General features: G+C 39.0%; 1 protein-coding gene across 4 annotated transcripts in view; it reads right to left on the reverse strand.

Moving 5' to 3' along the window:
• Positions 1 to 21,475, reverse strand: part of KDM4C (lysine demethylase 4C) — a 403,798-nt gene that overhangs the window by 302,186 nt on the left and 80,137 nt on the right. For all 4 annotated transcript variants that reach the window (XM_089913225.1, XM_089913224.1, XM_022573685.3 and 1 more), the window contains one exon: positions 18,863 to 19,056. In XM_089913225.1, the coding sequence (XP_089769351.1) occupies positions 18,863 to 19,056 (194 nt within the window). The remainder of the gene's footprint in view (positions 1 to 18,862; positions 19,057 to 21,475) is intronic.

The raw sequence follows: 21,475 nt of genomic DNA on the forward strand, positions 1-21,475 counted from the left end.
AGAAAGAAAGAATTGTTCACCCTTGGAAAACAGAAATTCTTCTCCAAGTATTACTCATTTCTAGTTCCTGGTGTTTTCAAAAGTTACATACTTGATTTTATTTACTGTGAACTTACTAACAAATTTTAAAACAATAATCTCGAGTTAAATGATCATTTCATGTTTTAAATAAGAATATTTTACTCTCCAGACCTACATTTGCTGTTTACTAGCTCAATATATATTAAGTACAAGTTACTTTTTTACTAAAATAACTTTTCTCATTTTACTTAACACCACGCTTGGTTGCATTTAATGCCACTGATAACATATGCAGAACTTAATTGGATCCGTTGTAACTAGGCAATTCTCTAAAAGAAAATTCAACCATATATCCTGTTGCTTCAGGCACTGTTAATGAAATTATTCCAACTGAATCGGGAAGATAAAATTTTAGCATAACTAAATGACAATCACCCAACATGTATTTATACACTGGCCACTTCTCAACAATTTTTAATCCCTGGTTTACATTGCCAAATATACCCAGAAAAGGACACACACACACACACGTACACATGCATGCCCCAGACAAGCATAACATACATGCTAACACATGTACGTGTATACACACACAGGCATGCACTCATGTAAGGGTTGGACATGGAGATATTTATATATCCAGGTTCACTTTTTTTTTTAAATGGTATCAAAGTTAAAGTTCATTAACCCGAAATTCAACCATCTGCTCACAGAAAACATAAGTAAATATAAATTTATATATAAACATAAATATAAGGATAAAAAATACACTTGACATAGTCTTTCAATTGATCTTCACAACTCTATGACAAAAATCACATAGCCAACACACAGTAAACACATCTCTTAAAAGGGTTCTAGTAAAAATTCTCTGGAGGCTAATCATCAGGAAGATTTTTTCCATACATTACACATGTATCAAAAATTCATTAAATTAGACACATGACTTGTAAGGCACTGAGTGTGTCCCCTCAATGCAGTTTGACCATTACAGGTGGGCGCCCACCTTCTGTTGCACCCTTCCAAACTACCCTCCATGGTGTGCCAAAGTCATCTTTGCAAACTACAGATCTGTTCATGACAAAACCCTGGGCCTTCAGTGGCTGACTTACCTGAAGGATAGAAGCTGAACTTTTTTTCAGGGCACACAGACCTGCTGCAATCCTGACACCTCTTCAGTTGCACCTACTGACCAATGTCCCAATCAAATCCTGCTCTTTGGCTTACCAGACCACTTGAATGCCCTTCCAGTGCCTTTGTTACTTTATACCACCACTACTTTCCATCCCCTATTTCTGGGATTTACACACCCTTACCATCCCTGTCCAGCCAACAAAACCTCCACTCCTTTTTCTCCACTCAGCCTGAGTCACCCCCGGGAACAGCTCCACACTCCTCCTTTTGCTCTATCAACCACACAGAAGACAGGTTTCCACCATGGTACTCAGAATTTAATTTTTTTACCTTTCTGCCTCCCTCTCTCCTTTCAACCTCCCTAGGGGCAAGGACCAGTGTCTCTCCTAGAACAAAGCACCAGAAAAGCAGATGCTCAGAAACTATGTGCTGACGTTTGTGGCTCTCAAAATGATGAATCATGATTCTCACCCTCCAGGATGGAAGATGTGGAAGGAGAGGAAGGATACAGCAAGAAGAAAAAAATCATGAAAGTGGGAAATTGGAAGAACAGGTAAGAAATTATATAAGCCAATATCTCATTTCCTAATTACAGGGTCAACCTGGCATACTCAGGATCAACTCTACCAGTTTCAACTTCCTAATCCGTTCAAATACCTAATCCAATCAAATCTTTCTCCCAGGACTCTATACTTTTAGTATGGTCTCCCCATTTTGCCTTGCCTTCTCTTCATCCCTCCTGGATCTTACACTGTGAAGGACAGTGTGCTCAAGGTAGATGGGCAGGACTGGGGCACTTAATTTCCACTTAAATGGCATGGGGCAAAAATAAGTTCCTGATATAACTGCCCTAAAAACTTAGCTCCTATGAATGTAGCAGCCAGCAAAGAAAAGTACCATCTAATTTCTATATAAAAAGAAAAAAAAATGGTAATAAATGCAAGTCAACCAGAAAAAAAGTTCCAGCTTCATAAGAATGTTAATATTTTTCATCTAAACAATTTAAAAAATCAATATAAGCAACTATAAGAATATAACTGAAACAGAATGCCCTGAACGAGAGCAATCATGGGGGGATAAAAGCCCTTAAAAACCTGAATCACTCGTATGCTTTTAAGAAGTTTGAAATCCTGCTGCTCTAACATACAAGGTTTTATTAATTTCTATCTTCTAGTAAATTCTACTACTTCATGGAAACATTAAGCAATTCTCAGCATTTATTTGGAAATAACAGCAGAAAAATACTGCCTACCTGCCCACCCATCTGACCGTTTCCCATCAGCATTTAGACATGCTTATCTCTTCTGCCTCAAAAAAATACCTTCTCTGGGCCCTTCATCCTGCTACCACCCATCTACTTTCTTTTCTTCCCTTTACACACACCACTCACTTCCAGTACTTGCCTCATTTTATCCCATTCACCCTGGAGTCCAGCTCAATCTGGATCCTATTCCCATCACACTCAGTATGACTGCTTGGACAAAGGTTGCCACGTTGTTTAGTCTTTACCTACCTTGTCCTCTCTGGAATTTTCAACTAGCTCCTTAAACACTCACTTCTCTTGAGTTTGATGATTTAAGTCATTTCCAGTGCTTTTCTACCTTCTGCTCTTGCCAAACCTACCTTCTGGCTGCCTAACGTTCCCCAGGGCACCATGCTTTAGTGCTTCCACATTCTTCCCCAAGGGAACCACCTTCCCTCAAGCCTTCAAGATCACCCACATGTTGCTGAACCATATCTCCATCCCATGTGGGTCCCTCTGAGTTCTGCACTTCAAAAACCAGCCAGCTACTGAACAAATCCATTTAGCAGCCCTCAAACATAATCTGTCCAAAGCTTAATCCTCCGGCATCTTCACGACAGACCTGCTTCTTTTACAGAGTTCCTCATCTAACTGCCCAGAAAAAGGGAATTTGTCTGTGGTTGTACTCCCCTATCTAAACAATCCCCAAGTTTTATGTGTTCCACCTGTTACTTATACAAGAGAAATCTCATGAACCTGTCTACATTTCTCTATCCTAACTACAACTGCCTTGGTCCATTCTTTCACACACATCATTACAGCAGCCTCTTAGCTAGTCTTCAGCCTTAGCCTCTCTAGTCCATGTAGCCAATCAGTTCATGTCACTTCCTTCACTTGTTTAAAATCTATCTGAAGCAGGAACTGGTGACTAAGTAGAGGCAAGCTAGAAGGTCCGTAGGCATAGGGGTTTATTACAGACTATTAGTGACTTCAGTCAGGGGAGTCCTAATTCTATGGCTCTGACCACCTCCTAGCCTTTTCTATGAAAGTATCCTATCACTTCAAAAGACTCACAACAAACAAGATCAAATTTGTGATTTCCCCCTTTAAGTTGGTTATCTCCCCCAGCTTCCCCATTGCAGTTCAGAACTCCATTTGCCCTCAGCATCCCATACTGGAACTATCAGAGTCACCCCTTCTTTAATTTGTCATCCTCTCTGCCCCCACTGCCAGTCACAAGTCCTATCCACTCTACACCCTCAAAACCTCATATCCACCTCCCTGCAGCAAAACCTCAATTCCAACCCTGATCTGCCCCAGCTAGACCATTACCATAACTAAACTCTATCTCCTTGGGCAGCTACAGACCTCATATCACTATCATAGGATAAAAACCTTTATTCCTTACTGCTTGGCTTTCAAGATGCCCCCCACACACACAGTTTAGCCACAGCCACAAATAGCAGCAGTCCACTCTCCACAGTTTGGACTATGAATTATTCTATCCCTCACAGGGGTTTTTTGACCTCACTCCTCACCACAAACAGCCCCCTCCATTCTGCTTCAAATCTCATCTTCCCAAGCCTTGCCCAGATTCCACCTCCTCCTTGAGGCTTTCTCTGACCACTGGAAATCTCGGCAACCTTACCCCTTTTCATCCTCCCAGAGCCCTTCCGTTATATTTCTCATGTAGTATTTATCATCTACTACATTCCATAGCTAGCTGCTGTGTGGTGTGCATAAATCACTTCTGTCTGGATAGGCACTGAGTTCTGTGAGGGAGAGAATGCCTACCACCACCCAGAAATTTTCACACAAATTATCCATTTTAACCTACCTTTTATAGTGAGTGTCTGCTTTATAGCCAAGCACTCTTGTTCTGTGCCACCATTGCTCAGTTAGGCAGCTAATTCTTAATTCTTTGAGGATATAAATGTGTCTCACACTTCTCTGTGTCCTTTGAAAACCACCAAATAAGATGCCTACCATTGTATACCCTCAAGTACACACTGGTGTGCTGAAATTACTCACTGTTCAATTAACCTTTAGGACAGTGTTTTTGTTTGAGATATAAGGAATATTGCAAACAGTTCTGCTAATATTAAGAAACTATGAATCATTAATTAACTATGGACACACTAATTAGATATTTACAGGGTTGTGTTTTATTTAAAACCAGAGTCTTTTATAACTAACGGGGAAAAAGATCGAATTTGAAGGCCAAGGAAAACAGAATAACCCAAAGTACATCTTTGGGTCGTTTTCTCATAGACCTAAAATGATGTTATCCTGGTGATTGTAATACAAATACTATCTTTAACTGAATAATATCAGATTGACATTTCGAACTGTCAGTAGGTAAAGCTGTATTTTTCAAAATGTACTAGATCCATTCCTCTGATTCAGGCTTTCTCTATGAACTGGCCTCTGCACTTCTCGTTTCAAGATATGCTCAGTCCATTAGTCTATCAGAAGTGTTTACCAGCACTACTAAGGGGTAACTCCTATTTCTCCGATCATCCCCCAAGGGCTCCCTAATATCTTTTGGGAGCCCTGGGGCTGTCATAATGTACTTAGAAATCAATGTCCTCAGCTGTCCCGCTACCCCTACCTTTGTCACTGTGCTGTCTCACACAGACAGCTGCAGAGGTCCCTGGCCACTGGCACCTCCCACCGGCCCACTCCCACCACACAGCCCCGCCACCCTGTGACATCAAGGGCAGTCTTACCAAGCCCAGGACCACAGAGGGGAGATCCCCTTCCAGGTCCAGGCCAGGCTCAGGTAGGTCAGTCCTGAAACAGCACTGCCCTCTGCTCCGTTCCCCTAACGGAAGCTGTGTGTGAAGTGGCCCTTTCCTCCTCCTCCGTATATTTCCTTTTCTTCTTGCTGTTTTACTCAGTCATCTCCCATGAAGATTCAGGCTCAAGTCCACAAGGATAGTTTTCTGACAAACAACAACTCTAAACTGACCCTCCCCTCTTTTACTGGCATAAGCATGTGTGCCTGACTTGCTTTCAATAGTTACTAAAGTGTTGAAGGCTGAATGAAAAGAATATCTGACCAATAAACATGATTATATCGCTTATCACAGCTACCATTTATCGAGCACTTGGAAGACGCCAAGCCTTGTGCTAAGATCCTTTGATAAAAGTTCTCCTACTAACACCTCCATTTCACTGATGAGGAAACTAAGACTTAGAGGGATTAATTTACTTGAGCAAGGTCGATGACAGAGCTGGAGCCCAACCCCAGATCTGACTCCAAAGCCCAAGACACGCTCTCCAGACCCATATTCCATTCCTGTTTTTTCATCAATCACAGGAAGATGCCAAGAAGAAGGAAGCGACAGGTGCTACCAAGCCCGTCCCTTCCAAGGACATATCCACACCCTTTACAATGATCACTGCAACCGCTGTAGGGTGATCCAACTTTTAGAAGAAAAAGTTTTCTGTCTGCTAACAAGCCGAAGTTCCAGTATTCACACAGAATAGTTCTCCCAGCTATCTTTCTTACATTTACCCACTTTTAAAATTCACAATTGGAAAAAAAAAAAAAAAGTCACTAGCCTTTGAAACTAAAGTTATAGTACACACCAGGTAAATGATAATGACATTTTAAATATTGATAAAATGCAGATACAAAGAACAAAGTCGTCAAACCACTACTCAAAACTTTTCTTTAGTTCTTGTTATAAAAAACTTCATGAATCAAAAAGTAAAGTGCCTAAATTATACTTCACAAAACTCAATATTTCTGAAGTAATTTACAATATACTTTTTAATCAAGGCATATTCCTGTGTCAAAAAGAAGGCTGAACAGCTACAGATTTTATATGTGTGATTATATTACATTTTCACATTACTGATGATGTTAACAAGTTTTACCATTCGTTCATTTATTGAAGTTTAAGCATTAATATTTTATATTATGAAGCCTCATTAGTTAACTGTGGAAAACAGAACACTGCTTGCTTCATTTTCAGTTCTTAAAAATAGATGAATGTGAGAAACAGAACATGTGATTGTAAGGGATGCTTTGGTAGGTGCCCAGCCTCTCCTTTTCTGGATGAGGCCCTCAGCACCTTCACCAAAGGGAGGATCCTTGCCCCACATCCCGCTCACCCAGGGTCTCATTCCCTCCCCCAGGATCATGCCCGTGGTGAGGGAGGGGATGGTGGCCCGTATGCAATGAATGGTCCAAGCCTGAGTATTAAGGCCTGGCCCTCTTGCCTCCATTCGGGGCAATTCTGAAGGGCCCTGCCAGGTCCAGAGCTGCCTCTGAGATCTGCCCAGGGCTCGAAAGCAGTCAACTTTCCCTTCTGTCTAGTCCTGCCTTCCTCCCTCCCCAAGGCTGCTGCTTCCAGCACACAAATCTGAGTCTCAAAGTTGGCTTCCTGAGTGACACAAGCTACAACAAACAATTACAAAGAACATATTTGTAAGGAGGTGTCTCTTAAACACCAGTCCTGAAAACAGAAGCTGGGCGTCTCTAACTATGACCTGGAGGACAAGGTGTTTGAACTGAGGCCCTACAGGGACATCATATAAAAAGCCCCTGAGGAAATGAATTCAGCCAGAGCTTGGCCTCACCCTTATGCCACCTGTGGCCCATTTCCAGCCAGAGCAATTAGATGGAAAAAAAAAAAAAAAGTCTAGCAGCCACATCTGTAGACAATTATAAGTAAGGCAACTGCAGCAAGAAAAAAGGTATTATAAATTATTAGTTGATATCACCCATAAACAACATAAAAGAAATCTTTACGTCTTAATCCTGACCTCTCCAAAATACTCAACAGATAACACATTCAGTAGCAAAGCGATTTTTCAAGTACTAGATGATCAAATGACTGATTTTCTGTTTTCCGTGGCACCCCCAGGGCCCCAGGGTTTCCTGAGGATACCTCAGGGAAGGAGTTGGTAAGGGAGAGGGTTCCACCAAACACATTTCAGCCAGGTCAGCTCTGCCTTTACTTTCAATTTTATATAAATTGCCCTTCTGAAGAAATTTTCAAATGTAAAGTTTGAGAACCTCTGTGCCAGGCCAGTGTTTTCCAAAGTGAGGACCCATCACACAAATTTTTTTTCTGGTTTATGCATAAATATTCTGTGTAAGATTTGAATTCATGTAAGATTTAGATTCCAATAAAATTTTGCTAAGAACAAGTGTTCTGCTACTGCTAGAAAATAAAGGGGAGGGTGGGGGTACTAAAAGCTATATTTCTAAACTGTAAGTTTCATGAAGACCATTCTGTCCTATTCACCATGGTATCGCTAGCACCGAGCCCAGGACCTGACTGGTGGGTGTCTCAATAAATATTTAGTGAACAAACAGGAAAGAAACAAACAAAACCAAAAGTCACCGAACACAGATGCAATGTTTTACAGGATCAAGCATTAATAAAACAGAAACAAACTGCTACTTCCAGAAGAATCAAAAATATAGTAACTTCAAAAATTGGTAATAAACAAAAACATGCCCATAAGAAGCTATTTGTCCATATCAAAAATTTTCAAATCCAATATTTTCCCAATGAAAAACAAACTTACCTTATACAGAAATCTTCGGAGGGCAGTATGCTTTCCAAGTGATCATTTATTCAAAGGATAATCGTACCATCCATGAATAAGATAAAGTAGCTTAAAGAGTTCCACTACAATTGGCTTACAGAGTTCTACCACAATTATCTCCAACAAAGTATTGAAGCATTTTCAAGGAGATTTCCTGTGATTGAAGTTTAATCTTCAAGGGAAAACTACCTACACAGCCACTGTACAGTTGGAAACCTCTTTGAAAATTGAGAAGCTTTCAAAAGTGCACGTTACACAAAGCAACCAAGCTACCCAAAGACAACTCAAGCAACGTGCACAAAACAAACAAAAAAGGTATACAGCCTTAAATTTAAAAAAAAGAAGTATTCACTTATATGTGGATTTCTTTTTTAAAAAAAGATACCAATTCACAGAAAAAGAGATCAGACTTGTGGCTACCAGAGGCCAAAGGTGGGCAAACGCGGAACTGGAGGAATGTGGTCAAAAGGTACAAACCTCCAGTTATAAGATAAATAAGTACTAGGGATGCAATGAACAACATGATGACTATAGCCAACAATGCTGTATGATATAGAAAAGAGAGGTAATCCTATGAATTCTTATTACAAGAAGAATTTTTTTTCTTTTTTTCTTCATTTTCTTTTTATTGCATCTATATGAGAAAATGAATATTAGCTGAACCTACTGTGGCCATCATTTCACAATATATGTAAATCAAACCATCATGCTGTATGCTTTAAACTTACACAGTGCTGTATGCCAATTATTTCTCAATAAAATTAGGGGGGGCGGGGAGACAGTAAATAGTCACATGTTTCTGCCAACACCTGACATTCCCTAAATGATGTTAATATTTACTCAGGTGGGCTGAGAGGGGTAACTTATAAGAGCGAAGATGATGACGGCAACCCATCTAATTCAAGCCCTTGTTGATGTATAATGCCTTGCCAAAGCACATTCACTTTTCAAGGAAGATTGTTAAATGGGCTTTTTTTGGTCTCTGGTCAGAAGATCATTTCAGGGATCATACAATTGGATGCTTTGTCCTCTCAGAAATATATGTTATAAAATAACATTCCAGAAGCTTCGTGCACGAATCCTTAAATAAAGAAACCACGTATGGAGCCCCCAGAAGTAATTAGTCATTTGGAGGAAGGGAAGAAGGGGTGGACACAACATTTAGCTATATGAAATTTGGAGTGTATTGTCTGTGGATTTCTCTTAGGCAAGCTATCAAATCTGTTATTATCACTGACAAGCAAAATATCGTAGAGGGTCTAAAACTTTCTAACAGGTTTTTGTAACTTCTAAAAATTTCCTATACATCAGGTCAATTCTATACAAGGCATCACACAAGATACATGACTGTATTATTTTATAGGCTAATTTTGTAATATTTACCCACAAGAAACCAAGAAGAGTATTATAAAAAGATCAATAAAGACTGAAAGAAGCATGCCGCACAGCCCCCTGGGGGCCTGGTGGTTAGGATTCGGCACTTTCACTGCAGAGCTCCGGGTTCGATCCCTGGTCGGGGAACCATCCTGCATGCCGCACAGCATGGCCAAAATACAAAAAGTAACAAAATAAAATTTAAAAAAAGCATGATGCTGTAGATATGTGATATACAAGTTAGCAGATCCCAAAAACAGAAGCAGAATCCTGCTTCAATAATTAAACAGGCCTATGAGCCTATGGTGGTGCCTGGCTCGACAAAGGTGCCGTGGTGCTGCCCTCAAGAAGCAGAAAGTCTCCTTGTGGAGACAAGACCAAAACACACAAACCAATGAAAAAAAGAGTTCTGAAAGAACAGGACATAAAAAAGTGGTAAAACTGACTAGCAGGACAGGACATAATAAAGTGGTAAAACTATTAGATATTGTGACTATTTAAGTCACGAGAAAAGAGAGCAATTTTGGTTCAAGTAGTCAGAAAAAAACTCAACAAATTACAGATTCTTTAGTTTCAAGCCCAGTGTAAAGACTTATTTTTGCCAATTGCCTCTACTTTGGGTAAAAGTTACTGATCAATTGCTAGAAATGCTTTTAATAAGTTAAACAAACATACATTTTAATAACTTTAATATTCTAAATATATATATATTCATTCCATCTTAGGGAAATATCCCCACAGGACATCTTTTCAAATCTTACAGAAAATAAGTTAAGAGCCAGTTAAAGTAATTGAATCAGCCTTCCTAAAATTTTTAAGCAAATACTTGAACATTTATTTGGGATTTTCTTTGCCTTATATCTGTAGGAGACATCGAGTTTTATTCCCTTTGTGCAGCATAATTCAGGTAATAGCACTCTCCTTCTTAATGGGGAACCATCTCCTCCAAACACAAACATGTAATTCTAACCGGGGCTGCCATTCTTCGTGCCTCTGCCCTCACTGCCACAGAGGCAGGCCTGTGACCCAAGCCAGGACAATCCTAATACCTTCCTACCCTTGGCCTCAGTGATTTAAACAAGAGATTGGCATAGAATCCAAGCCAGGAGATTCCATGGTCCCTCCCCAAATGGGGCAGCTTTCCTTTCTAGTGATACAGGGAGAAATATACGAGCCAGGGAGAAAAATGAAAGCAACATACAAAGAGAAGTGGGGCCCAGGATCCAACACACCCTGGCAACTTCCAAGGGTTCCAGACGTTTCTGACCATTCATGGCTATGTGAGCCAATTAAATTCTTCCTTTTGGATAAGCTGATTAATAGTGAGTTTATTATAGTTCAAGGAGCCAAGACAATTTCAACAAAACATTCTCGATCCAGAGACATCCAATGCAGACATTATTTTTTAAATGGATTAAAAAACGTTCCAAATAACATGAGGAAATGCATGAAAATTAAAGTAAAAATCAGTTGACCCCAAATACTGGAAGAGCAAGGATTGTGTTATAGCCTTCAGAAGTTAGGCTGGTCCCCATCCTAGCAGTTCTTATCTGATAGGTTTGATAGACAAAGCACTCTTAGCTCTCAACAGGAACAGACTTGCTTTTCCCAAAACCTCATTTGAGGGGAAAGTAAGCGTCTAATTGAAGAATCATCACCCATTCCCTAGAAGAAGACAAAATCCTCAAGGTAAAACTCGTTCTTTCTAAGATGTGGGGTTTTCTTTCTGATTTCAAGTAGATTTCCAAGGGATACCTAAAGAACAAATCTGAAGCAAACGAAGCTGGGCCAGTGGTCTCTCCCACTCTCAACTCCAATGGTTCCCCCATCCAAATAACTGCTATCAATTATAACAAGATTGGAATCTAGCCACATTTTACCCTTCTGAAAATCTCTTTTATGCCATAGTTATGTCCCAAAGTATAAGAGGCTGGTTTCTCTTTTGGTTCTGCAGAAAATCTCATTAAAAGAAAGTTGATGGTATAAACAAGAAAGACAGGCACACTTTCTTCTTGCCTGTTCCTTCACCTTTACTCTTTCCTTTTCTCTTTAAATCTATGAGAAGAGTCAGACAAATAAAAGTTAAAAATCTCAGCTGCAAGACTCACTAAGCACCAGTCTCAGAGTCCTTAGTTTACAGATGTGGCCAAAAAACACCTACTTGAAACATCTGTTGTCTGGATTACCTGAAATGATTTCTTAAAATGATTAGCACAGTTCCTGGCACACATAAAAGATACACACTAAATGAAATGGAGTCACCAAAGGTAAAGAACATACTTCACCATCCTAGTCAAGACCTACACCTTGAAAAGTAAGCTGACAAAGAATGAACACATTTGGGGTCACAGAAGTAGCGTTTATAAATCCATTTGTAAGCCTACCTGCAGAAGTGAAATCAAAAAAAAAAAAAAAGCTGCTTTCCTATATGCTCAAGTCAAAGAATATTTTTTATAAAACAAATATTAAGTAATAAATATTTTCTACAAAGTGCTATCTAAAAGGCAATATTAACCAGTCTGAAAAGGAGGAAGAGAAATATGGAGGAAGAAGATAAGTTAAGCAACATAATTTGTGAACTGCTATATCTGCCACAGTAATTAGCAAGGCTAACAGCACTAATGCTTGTTTTCCATGAACTACATAGTATATAAATTTGCATTAACCTTCTGATTTTTCCCTAAGAGTTACGGATTTGATTCAGCAATCTCTTTTCATTTAAAGGGTTTTCTGGGGTTCTTGTAGGTGGTGATGGTGGTGGCTTTAAGTGAAAGAGTAGCAACAAGGAAATAGGCATCCTGAAGGAATTTACAAGCCCCTGCTATGCTTATCAGGGGTATCAAAAGTACTTAATTAATATAAGTTTAGATTTCCTGTATGAGAACCCACAGTCGCCAATCAGTTAGTGAAAAGGCATTACAGTTCAACGCTTCAGGGAAATGAGTGAGATTTATTTTCAAAATCACAAACACTAGGCCTCACTGACTTTCCTTAAAAAACTCGGTGCTGAGCCGGGTCGGGGGGGACTCACTGTTTGGACTGCAGGTATGTGTGTGTGCACCAGTGTGGTTGTGTTTATCTCCACGTCAGGCTCAGGTCTAACTAAAATAGTATCCATCTGATCATGGATATGATCAGATAATCATGGATATGATATCATATCATGGATATGATAATATTGCTTCCTGTTATCTCTGCACTCTCTTCCTACAAATACACCTAGCAGCTGAGTACAAAATTAATACCATATTTCTGGGGTATAGTTCCAATTTGTTAAACCTTTTTAAATAATATTATCTCAAAATATATACATAGATATGCCTAGAAGTGATCAAAATAACTTATGCAATTAATTTTATTAATACTTCAATTAAAAAATATTTATAAAAGTCTATTTTTCCTTGTTTTATTTTTATTTTATACTGGAGTAGAGTTGACTTACAATGCTGTGCCAGTTTCAGGTGCACAGCAAAGTGATTCAGCCGTACATATATACATGTATCTCTTCTTTTGCAGATTCTTCTCCCATATAGGTTATTACAGAACATTGAGTAGAGTTCCCTATGCTACACAGTAGGTATTTTGCTTATTTAGAGGTCAAATTTCTCTAGGAAGAATAATTAAAACCAGAAGCAAACCACTGTTAATTCCAAGAGTATTTTTTCTATACAAACCATCAGAAGGATACAGCTTTTACCATTATTCAATTAGTCTTAACATTTCCAATTAGAATACATTAATGAGTCTAAACTTACTAAACAGATATGTCAACAACAGGAGTTAGTACTGTATGTTGTTAATTCAGCGTATCATTAAATAGTATCAAGCTGTCCAATCGCTAAAGTAACATTCCGCTCTGGGTGTTTAAAGGAAAAAACCTCAATACGGAATTCCTTCAGTAAGACCATTCATTGAACAAATACTTATTGAGTACCCACTGTGTGCCAAGCTCATGCCAGATACCATTGCAGGCACTGGAGACACGCTAGTGAGTCAGACAGTGAGGGACCCCCTTTCTGGGAGCTCACACTGTAATGAAGAAGATGTACAACACACAAGCTCAGGTCAACTCGATGACATATAGTTCATTTGTTCTTTTAAAAAGACAGCCCTGAATTCTAAAATTCAGCAATAATCAAATATTTATTTATAAGTAAAGAGCTCCTTCTCTACCCCAGGAAGAAAGGAAAAGGAAAACAGCAAGAAGGGGTAGGGGAGATGGGAGAGAGTGAATGAATGGGGGGCGGTGGGGAGAAAAGAAGGGACCGGCTGAGACAGACACCCAATGTGAGAATCCGCTCTCGGGCTTGAACCCTCCTTCTAGCTTATCACAATTATACACACTGCCAAATATTCTTTTGCTTAAATTAGGTTTCTGTCATTTAGAACAAAGAATCCTTATTAATACAGAATCTATAAGGTCTTATACATAAAACATGCAATATATATTTGTTAAGTAAACGTATGAAATGTTAACATCCATTGAGCACTTACGATAATGCCAGGAGCTGTGGTATACGCTTTGTATTTTATTTAATCCACACAACTACCTTACAATGTGGGCATCAAACCATGTGAGTATTTTAGGAGAGAAAATGGAGGCATGGGGGTTATGTAATAATTGTCCTGGGTGATATACTAAGTAAAAAAGCAATGCCAGAACTCAAAACATAAGACTCTGGTGCAAAAACCTGTGCTCTTAAATATTACACAGCACTAAACAAATCGAGCTAAAGAAAAAGCATGGAACTAAGTTTATATTATACTGAATAATCTGACATTTTCTTATCGCTACATTTAACAAAACCACACAGCTTACTGAATAAAATTTAGCCAAGTCCAAAATGCTACGGCCCATCCTTAATTTTTCTAAAAAACATCCAGGAGAAACTTCTTTCCTGATTTTAGACCTTTCATAGCTTAAGACATGTCGTCTTAAACCTTACCTTTCTCATTCTCTACAGAGTACTAAATCTGAAAGTAACTTATTCATTATGTTTGGACATGATCTCAGAAAGAAAGATTCAAGGCACCATCTAAATTCTATTTCCTCAGCAATTAACCACTACCACATGATGCTTGGGAAAGAAAATTATATTTTGCTTATCCTTGAAACTCCCACTCTATCATATACAGAAATACCTCATGCCAAGTTCAGGCTTTAAGTAATTACTATGACCAAAAAATTATTTAGTTTTATAATGTTACTAAGACAATAGTAATTATGAATATTTGTATAGTTCTTTACACTTTACAAAACACTTGTATACACAGTATATCCCTGGACCCTCCTAGAAATCCTATTAAGTAGATAGAGAATAAATCATGCCTCCATTTGGCAGTTAAAGAAATTCATGATGAAAGGAGTGCAGTGATTTGCCCTAAGTCATTCAGCTGGTAAGTGACAGATTGGGATTTTAAAACAGGGCTTCTGGCTCCAAAGTCAACATTAATTCCCAGAAAATAAATGTTACCACTGACTGCCAAAGCAGTTTTCTATCTGCCTACTTCAAGCTTTCTTTTTTCCTTAAACCTTCATGCCAGAAATGTTTAAATAGATCGTTAGCTCCTCTAAAGTCTCTTCAGTACGAACCCGTGTTCATGAACACTTAACTCAGCAAAACCTGCTACATGTTGTGCACAGAAAAGCATGTTTCACGGCTTCTACCTGGAGCCAGGCCTACCAGCAGCTACTCAGAAATCTCTGGAAACCTGGTGCTCTTAACAGTTACATTTGAGACAAGAGTCTTTATAGAACATTTTATATATTTTCTTGTCTGCCCTTGAAAAGACTGATCCAAAACAATTTAAAACTCCCTTGATTCAAAATGAGAATTACTTACAGAGCATCAATCCTATAGTCAGGCCCTGTGTTAAGTGCTGATGATTCAAAGGCAAACACAGCCCTGAACTTCAAAGCAGGCACAGGAAAGGGCCAGCAGGGGTGGTCACAACCCCTTGAAAGGTGCAAGGGCAGATGTCTAAGGTGGGGCAACGCAAGGTCCCGGAAGCCTTCAGGCAAAAATCTATGGAATACTCGGGCAGAGGACAGTAGTGCAGTCATGGAAGTAAGGAGAGAATCGTAGGCAGTCTCTGCAATAATCGTACCCAGAACTTGGTGCCTGAGAGAACTGAAGAAGAGAAGGAAGTTGAAATTAAATGCCAGTCTATAAGACCAGAGAGGAGGAAGACACACTGCCAGGGCCAGACATGTTAAGCATGAGAGAGGGCACCCCTGGAGAAGAGTAAAGGTAACTCAACAAGGAGAGGACACCAGGGACTTCCCTGGCAGTCCAGGGGTTAGGACTCCGCGCTTCCATGGCAGGGAGCACAGGTTCGAGGAAATAAGATTCTGCAAGCCTTGGGGAGCGGCAAAAAAAACAAACAAACGAACAAGGAGAGGGCACCAGAAAAGGAAACCAGTGCAGGCATGTGCACACACGCACGCAGAACATTATGTCACCTTGTCATCCTCTCATTTTGTAGATTAGGTAAAAATATTCCAATAGTTCCGATCACACATTACAGAATTAGAGCACTGGAGAGCATCCTGATGAGTCTTGTCATTTTGTGAGTGAGGAAACTGGTCACAGAAGTACGGTTCTTTGCCCAAAGCCACACACATCGGTAGCCAAGTAAAGACTAGAGCCCTGATCGCTGCTCCCTTGAGTCTGAGTCTGCCACACACGTTTCAGTGTTCACGTGAATTTGTATTGCTTCTACCACCTTTCAAACCTTACTTCAAATATATTATGATGACGACTTAAGTGAATTTTAATGATAATAAAGTTTACCTCAAAATTATTTACGCTGCGCAAATATAATCGTTCATAGATCTACTGGGAAACATCCTTAGAGTCATTTATATCACTCTTTTCCTACACTAGTCATCCTAGTAAATGGAATGTAGATTAACCGTCATAATTCACGGCTATGTTTTATATTTTTATCATTATAAATAATGGCCAAGGTTAAAGATAATAGTGATATTATAAATCTACTCTTAATGCATATAATGGAGTCTATATGCTTAAAAACTAATAGAGTAACTAAATACAGAAAATATAAATACATTCCAGAGAGAAAGAAATACTTTGGAATCCAGCGTACTCATTCTCACTCATAAACAGTGGTGCTCTCCCCCAAAGACACAAGACTCTATAATCAGTCTTATCCCAGACAGAATATTCTCCTCTAACCAATCTTTAGGTCACGACAATCCTTGTCCCGGGTGGGGCGGGGGAATCACCTTTCTTAATAAGAAAGCAGAGACTTCATGTCAACTCCTCTAATACTAAAACCTCAAATTAATGTCCTAGGCATTGTCATGAATTTCTCCAAACCTACAGGAAAGTTTTGCCACTAACTTTTCAGATTTTTTTTGTTGTTTTTTTTTTTTTTTGATTTTTTTTGTTTTTTTGGCTGCACCATACGTCTTGCAGGATCTTAGTTCCCTGACAGGGGATCCAACCCATGCCCCCTAGAGTGGAAGCACGGAGTCCTAAACACTGGACTGCTGAGGAATTCCCTAACTTTTCATATTTCTTAAGGGAAGTATAGTATATAGTTGCCTATATACTAGATTTCACCAAGATGTTGAATCTACCAATTTCACGTAATTTTATCCACAACAAAAGAGAGGATCAGAAAGACCACGGGGATAACTATGCAGCTAAAAAACTGCCCAGGAGCCTACACATTGTTTAAAATATGTCTCTGAGTCTCTCAAAGCCAAGTCCCAAAAGTACTAAAGGATGACACTCCAACAGACACTACAGTGGGTGCTGAAGAAATATGACAGACTCACAGGTTCTAAAGTTTGTGCTCACAGCTGGTCCGCGACAAACACCTTGTAAGGAATTATTTCTTTACCCCATTCTGTCACCAAAGCCCCTCTAGGTCCTAGACCACCTATTAAAAATGTTTACATATTATTTATTCCATTAAGAGAGCAGAATGCTTAGAATTTCTCAAACAAAATGTGTAAGTAAAACACTGTTAAAAATAAGTTACACAGCTTCTCACTAACTTTTTTCAGATCCTAAAACTCCACAGCAAACCAGAAAATACCTGGATTTCTCTTCTACATCCTAAGAGCTTTGCCTTTGCTCCTAAAGCTTTCCTGCTGATTAAATGTCATTTTTGATCATTATGAACTTTTGCTGTATTTGAATTTGCTGGAGAAAGCTTACAACTTCACACTTTGCCAAATGACAAAACCTCAAGGGCAACTAATGGCAAGATGGGGATAGAAATTATACACTATACTCAACACCTGATCAGCAGGAGAACTTGAAAAGAGGCCATTATCTTTAAACTGGAGGCAAGAAATCTAGCGGGCTAACACAAGCACCTGAAGAGCATCCCACCCTGTCCCAGCAGAATACCAGCAGAAACATTGTATTCCCTGGCTTGTCAAGTAGATACTTCATATGCTTCTGTCTCTGAATTATTCTGCATGTATGTGTACTTTAGAAAATACAGCTGATATTGAAACTCTCTTAAGACTAAAACCCACAAAAACAAGTTCAAACGTGAAACTGGCTGACCACAAAGGACTCCAGGGCGATTGACAGACTAATAATTACAAATGTGTAATTATTTGATGCATTACATATGATGCATTCTACAGAGCAATAAATCTTAAAATCGTTGCTCAGAAAGATGAGGGAAGAGGCTCACAAACACAGGAAATTCCAAGTTAAGAACACATATTCACATTAACTTATTCTTTTCCCCACATCCATCATACAAAGAGCAATAAAAGGCCTCCTGATTCATCCCTCCTCTCCCTCTAGCCACCACATACTAAATGGAACTTGTCATTTATTCAGAGGGGACTAGACCAGAAAATCATTAGGATTACTTGATACTCTACATCCAGGAAGTCGATTTTCACTCCTAACTGCTGCCCGCATACTTTCCAGCAAATCTCAGAGAAGTAAAGATGCCAAACAAATTCTTTCTTTTAATTTATTTATTTTATTTATTTTTGGCTGCATTGGGTCTTCATTGCTGCACACGGGCTTTCTCTAGTTGCGGTGAGCGGGGGCTACTCTTCCTTGCAGTGCATGGGCTTCAGGAGTTGTGGCTCGCAGGCTCCAGAGCACAGGTTCAGTAGTTGTGGCACACGGGCTTAGTTGCTCTGCGGCATGGGGGATCTTCCCGGACCAGGGCTTGAACCCGTGTCCCCTGCACTGGCAGGCGGATTCTTAACCACTGCGCCACCAGGGAAGTCCCAAACAAATTCTTCGAGACTAAATACCTATCAATCCATGGCCCACAAAAGTGGTCTACAGGCAATTTTAGATATACAAGTCACCATTAGCTTTATGGTTTTGAGCAAAACCCTAGGCAGAGTGGAAGACTCTGTAATAATTAATTGTTACAGTCAAAAAAACTTTCTTACAGCTCATATAAATCTGAATCCACCAGATAAAGGGAAAAAATTCATCTTCAATGGGTTCATATTGCCCAAATTTCGAAACTCCAAAGCAAATGAATATTAAACATGTAACTTACCAAGACTTGGGCTCTCCAAAGTGGAGATAATTAATGCTGTAGAGGTCCATATCCTCGGTGTGCCACGCAAATGTGGTTTTCCACATGCCAAAATAGAGATAAGGAGTATTTACACCCTCAATAGAAATACCGCACTCTTCCTCAACCACATCCAAGACTGTGTTTAGGTGAGCTATGTTCCATTCATCCACACCCTAGAATCAGGGGAGAGAGGAAAAATAAAAGCAAACATTAATAAACTCATAAAGATAACATTTACTGCTCAAAACTTCATCTGCCAAAATTATTAAACTGTGTATTTTAATTCACTTAGAAATAAAAAATAAAGCAACAATTATCCAAGGCATGCATGTGCACACACACACACACACACACACACACACACACACATATATATACAGATCCATGATTAATTATCCAAGATTACTACCAATGTAATGTGGCTCTATATAAACATTAGTATAAAATTGTACCAAACAACAGAGAATTAAGGCCCCACTCCCCATTTGCTGTCAGTAAGAAAAATCATTGATTCAAAGCATATGATCCGGAGCATGCTTTCCATCATTGGCACACCATTTAGTTTTGGGGGTTTCCTGGTTTTTAGCTTGCTTGTTTATTTGTACATTACTTAAGAAGTCATATTAAACATCAGACATCATCTCAAGATACCACTAACAAAATATATCTTCTGTCATCCCTCTCTCATCCCCACCCATTTCAATTTTGGCATGTGATACATCATTTCCTGAAAATTCAACTCTAATTATTGGGAAAATTCTTAGCACTATTCTAAGCCACAGATCATTATGCTTTTACTGCTTCTTCAACTAAATAGTAGCCTCTTATGCTGATGGGCAATTTTAAACAAAGAATAACTGCTAAAAATACTTATCCAAACTCTGGCAAAATTGCTGGAATAATGTAGTTTTATAACAGTAACCCAACATGGCTGGTGATAGAAAGACACAGAAAAGTTTGAGTCACTGATGTAAAAGTTAAAGTGGCAGGAAAAGATTCCAGTTTTATTAAAACTTACCAATCTCTTATTCATTCAGTGTAATTCACAACTGCTTACCATTTTTACCAACTATGTATTTTTCCCATATACTTTTCTAATAATCAAATTCTAAATATCAGAGATTAGGTCCATTTTTATGCAATCATGAGTAAATGGCAATGTCTTTAAAACTAGTTCAACCTCTTCATGGTGCTATTAAAGAGGGACATTAAATTTATTTATGTATACCCAAAAGGCCTTCTCCAATAACTATGCCAACGGCCTCCCAGACAACCATGTCTAATAGTTCCCTTATGCACTAAAAACTTTCAGGGCTGTTCTGTTTTCATTCTGGTCTTTAGATGACAATATAATCAGTGTCGTGATCTTACTTCCTTGAGCTTTTGGGTCAGGAAAATTGTTGATGGGGCAGTTAATGAAGTTCTGCCTCAGGTAATATAATCGAAAGTGCCAGGGGAAATAATTTAATTCCCAAATTCCCCAAGGTAGCCACTCTATCTACAACTTAAACCCCACAGTAGGAAGTTTGCTATTTGGAAATTGTTCAAAGTAAGTATCCTTTTAGAGAAGATCCCAGGTTCCAACTTACAAGACCTCATAAAAGTTCAATCAAATCATGTAAAATATTTTATCTCACTCTATTTATAGTGATACAATCTCTTAACTCTAGTCCAATCAGACTTCAGTCCAATCACTCTAATAATACAGTCCTATTTAAAAGTCATTTCTGAGGCAATGAATATGAAGTAATAAATGAGTACCATATTATAGGAATCATTTTTAAACTGAATGAGCTTGCAAATTTAGGAACAAACCATCCCTCTGAAACTCCTGCATTTGGAGAAGTCTTATCTTTGTTTCTGACTGATACTATCTTTCAGAAATAACTGAGGCTGAATCCCTTGACATGCCTAGACCTGTGGGTCTAAAGGGATGAGGGAAGAGAAGAATGAGTGATGGCAAAAAGACCCAGATTATGGCTCCGGCTCTGCCACTGCCCAGGGCAAAAATCACCGAGATTTTCTGAGCTTCTAGTCTTTCTTCGTGAAAGCCTGAGGGCTACAGTACCCTCCCAGAGCTGTTCAGAGTACTGAATAGGCTGAAGGACATAAAACCTTTGGAAAAATAAAATTTACTATGGCTTAGAACCGATTAAATAAACGTCTCCACTATTCTCTAGTAAATCTTACTGGAAAGCCTCTACCAAAACAAAAGCCAAAGACATGGTAAGTGATAATAAAGTCCTATGAAACTTACTATTGAAATTCTCCCCATTAATGGGCAAATAATATGTCTGCCGCAGTTTCTTTTGGGCAAGGCCAAGATTGCCATGATGTTTAAGCTTAATTTCTTTTGCTAAAATAAAAAGTCATATAATTTTAATACAAGAGGTTATTAAAATATTAAGAATAACTGGTATAACAGAGGCTGAGAATAAATCTTACTATTTCCAAATTTCTTCTCCAATTTCTGCTCTCTACTATTGATTGAACTGGCTAGCTGCCTCCAAGGACAGGTTCTACTCAAACTCTGAAGAGCACCAGGTCTCCTTCAGAGATTCAGACAAGGAGTACACCTCACTTGTCATTTAG

The sequence above is a fragment of the Delphinapterus leucas genome, chromosome 6 (genome assembly GCF_059928025.1).
Source record: "Delphinapterus leucas isolate spDelLeu-1000000601 "Yukka" chromosome 6, BTC_Dleu_Yukka2, whole genome shotgun sequence".
Lineage (NCBI taxonomy): Eukaryota > Metazoa > Chordata > Mammalia > Artiodactyla > Monodontidae > Delphinapterus > Delphinapterus leucas.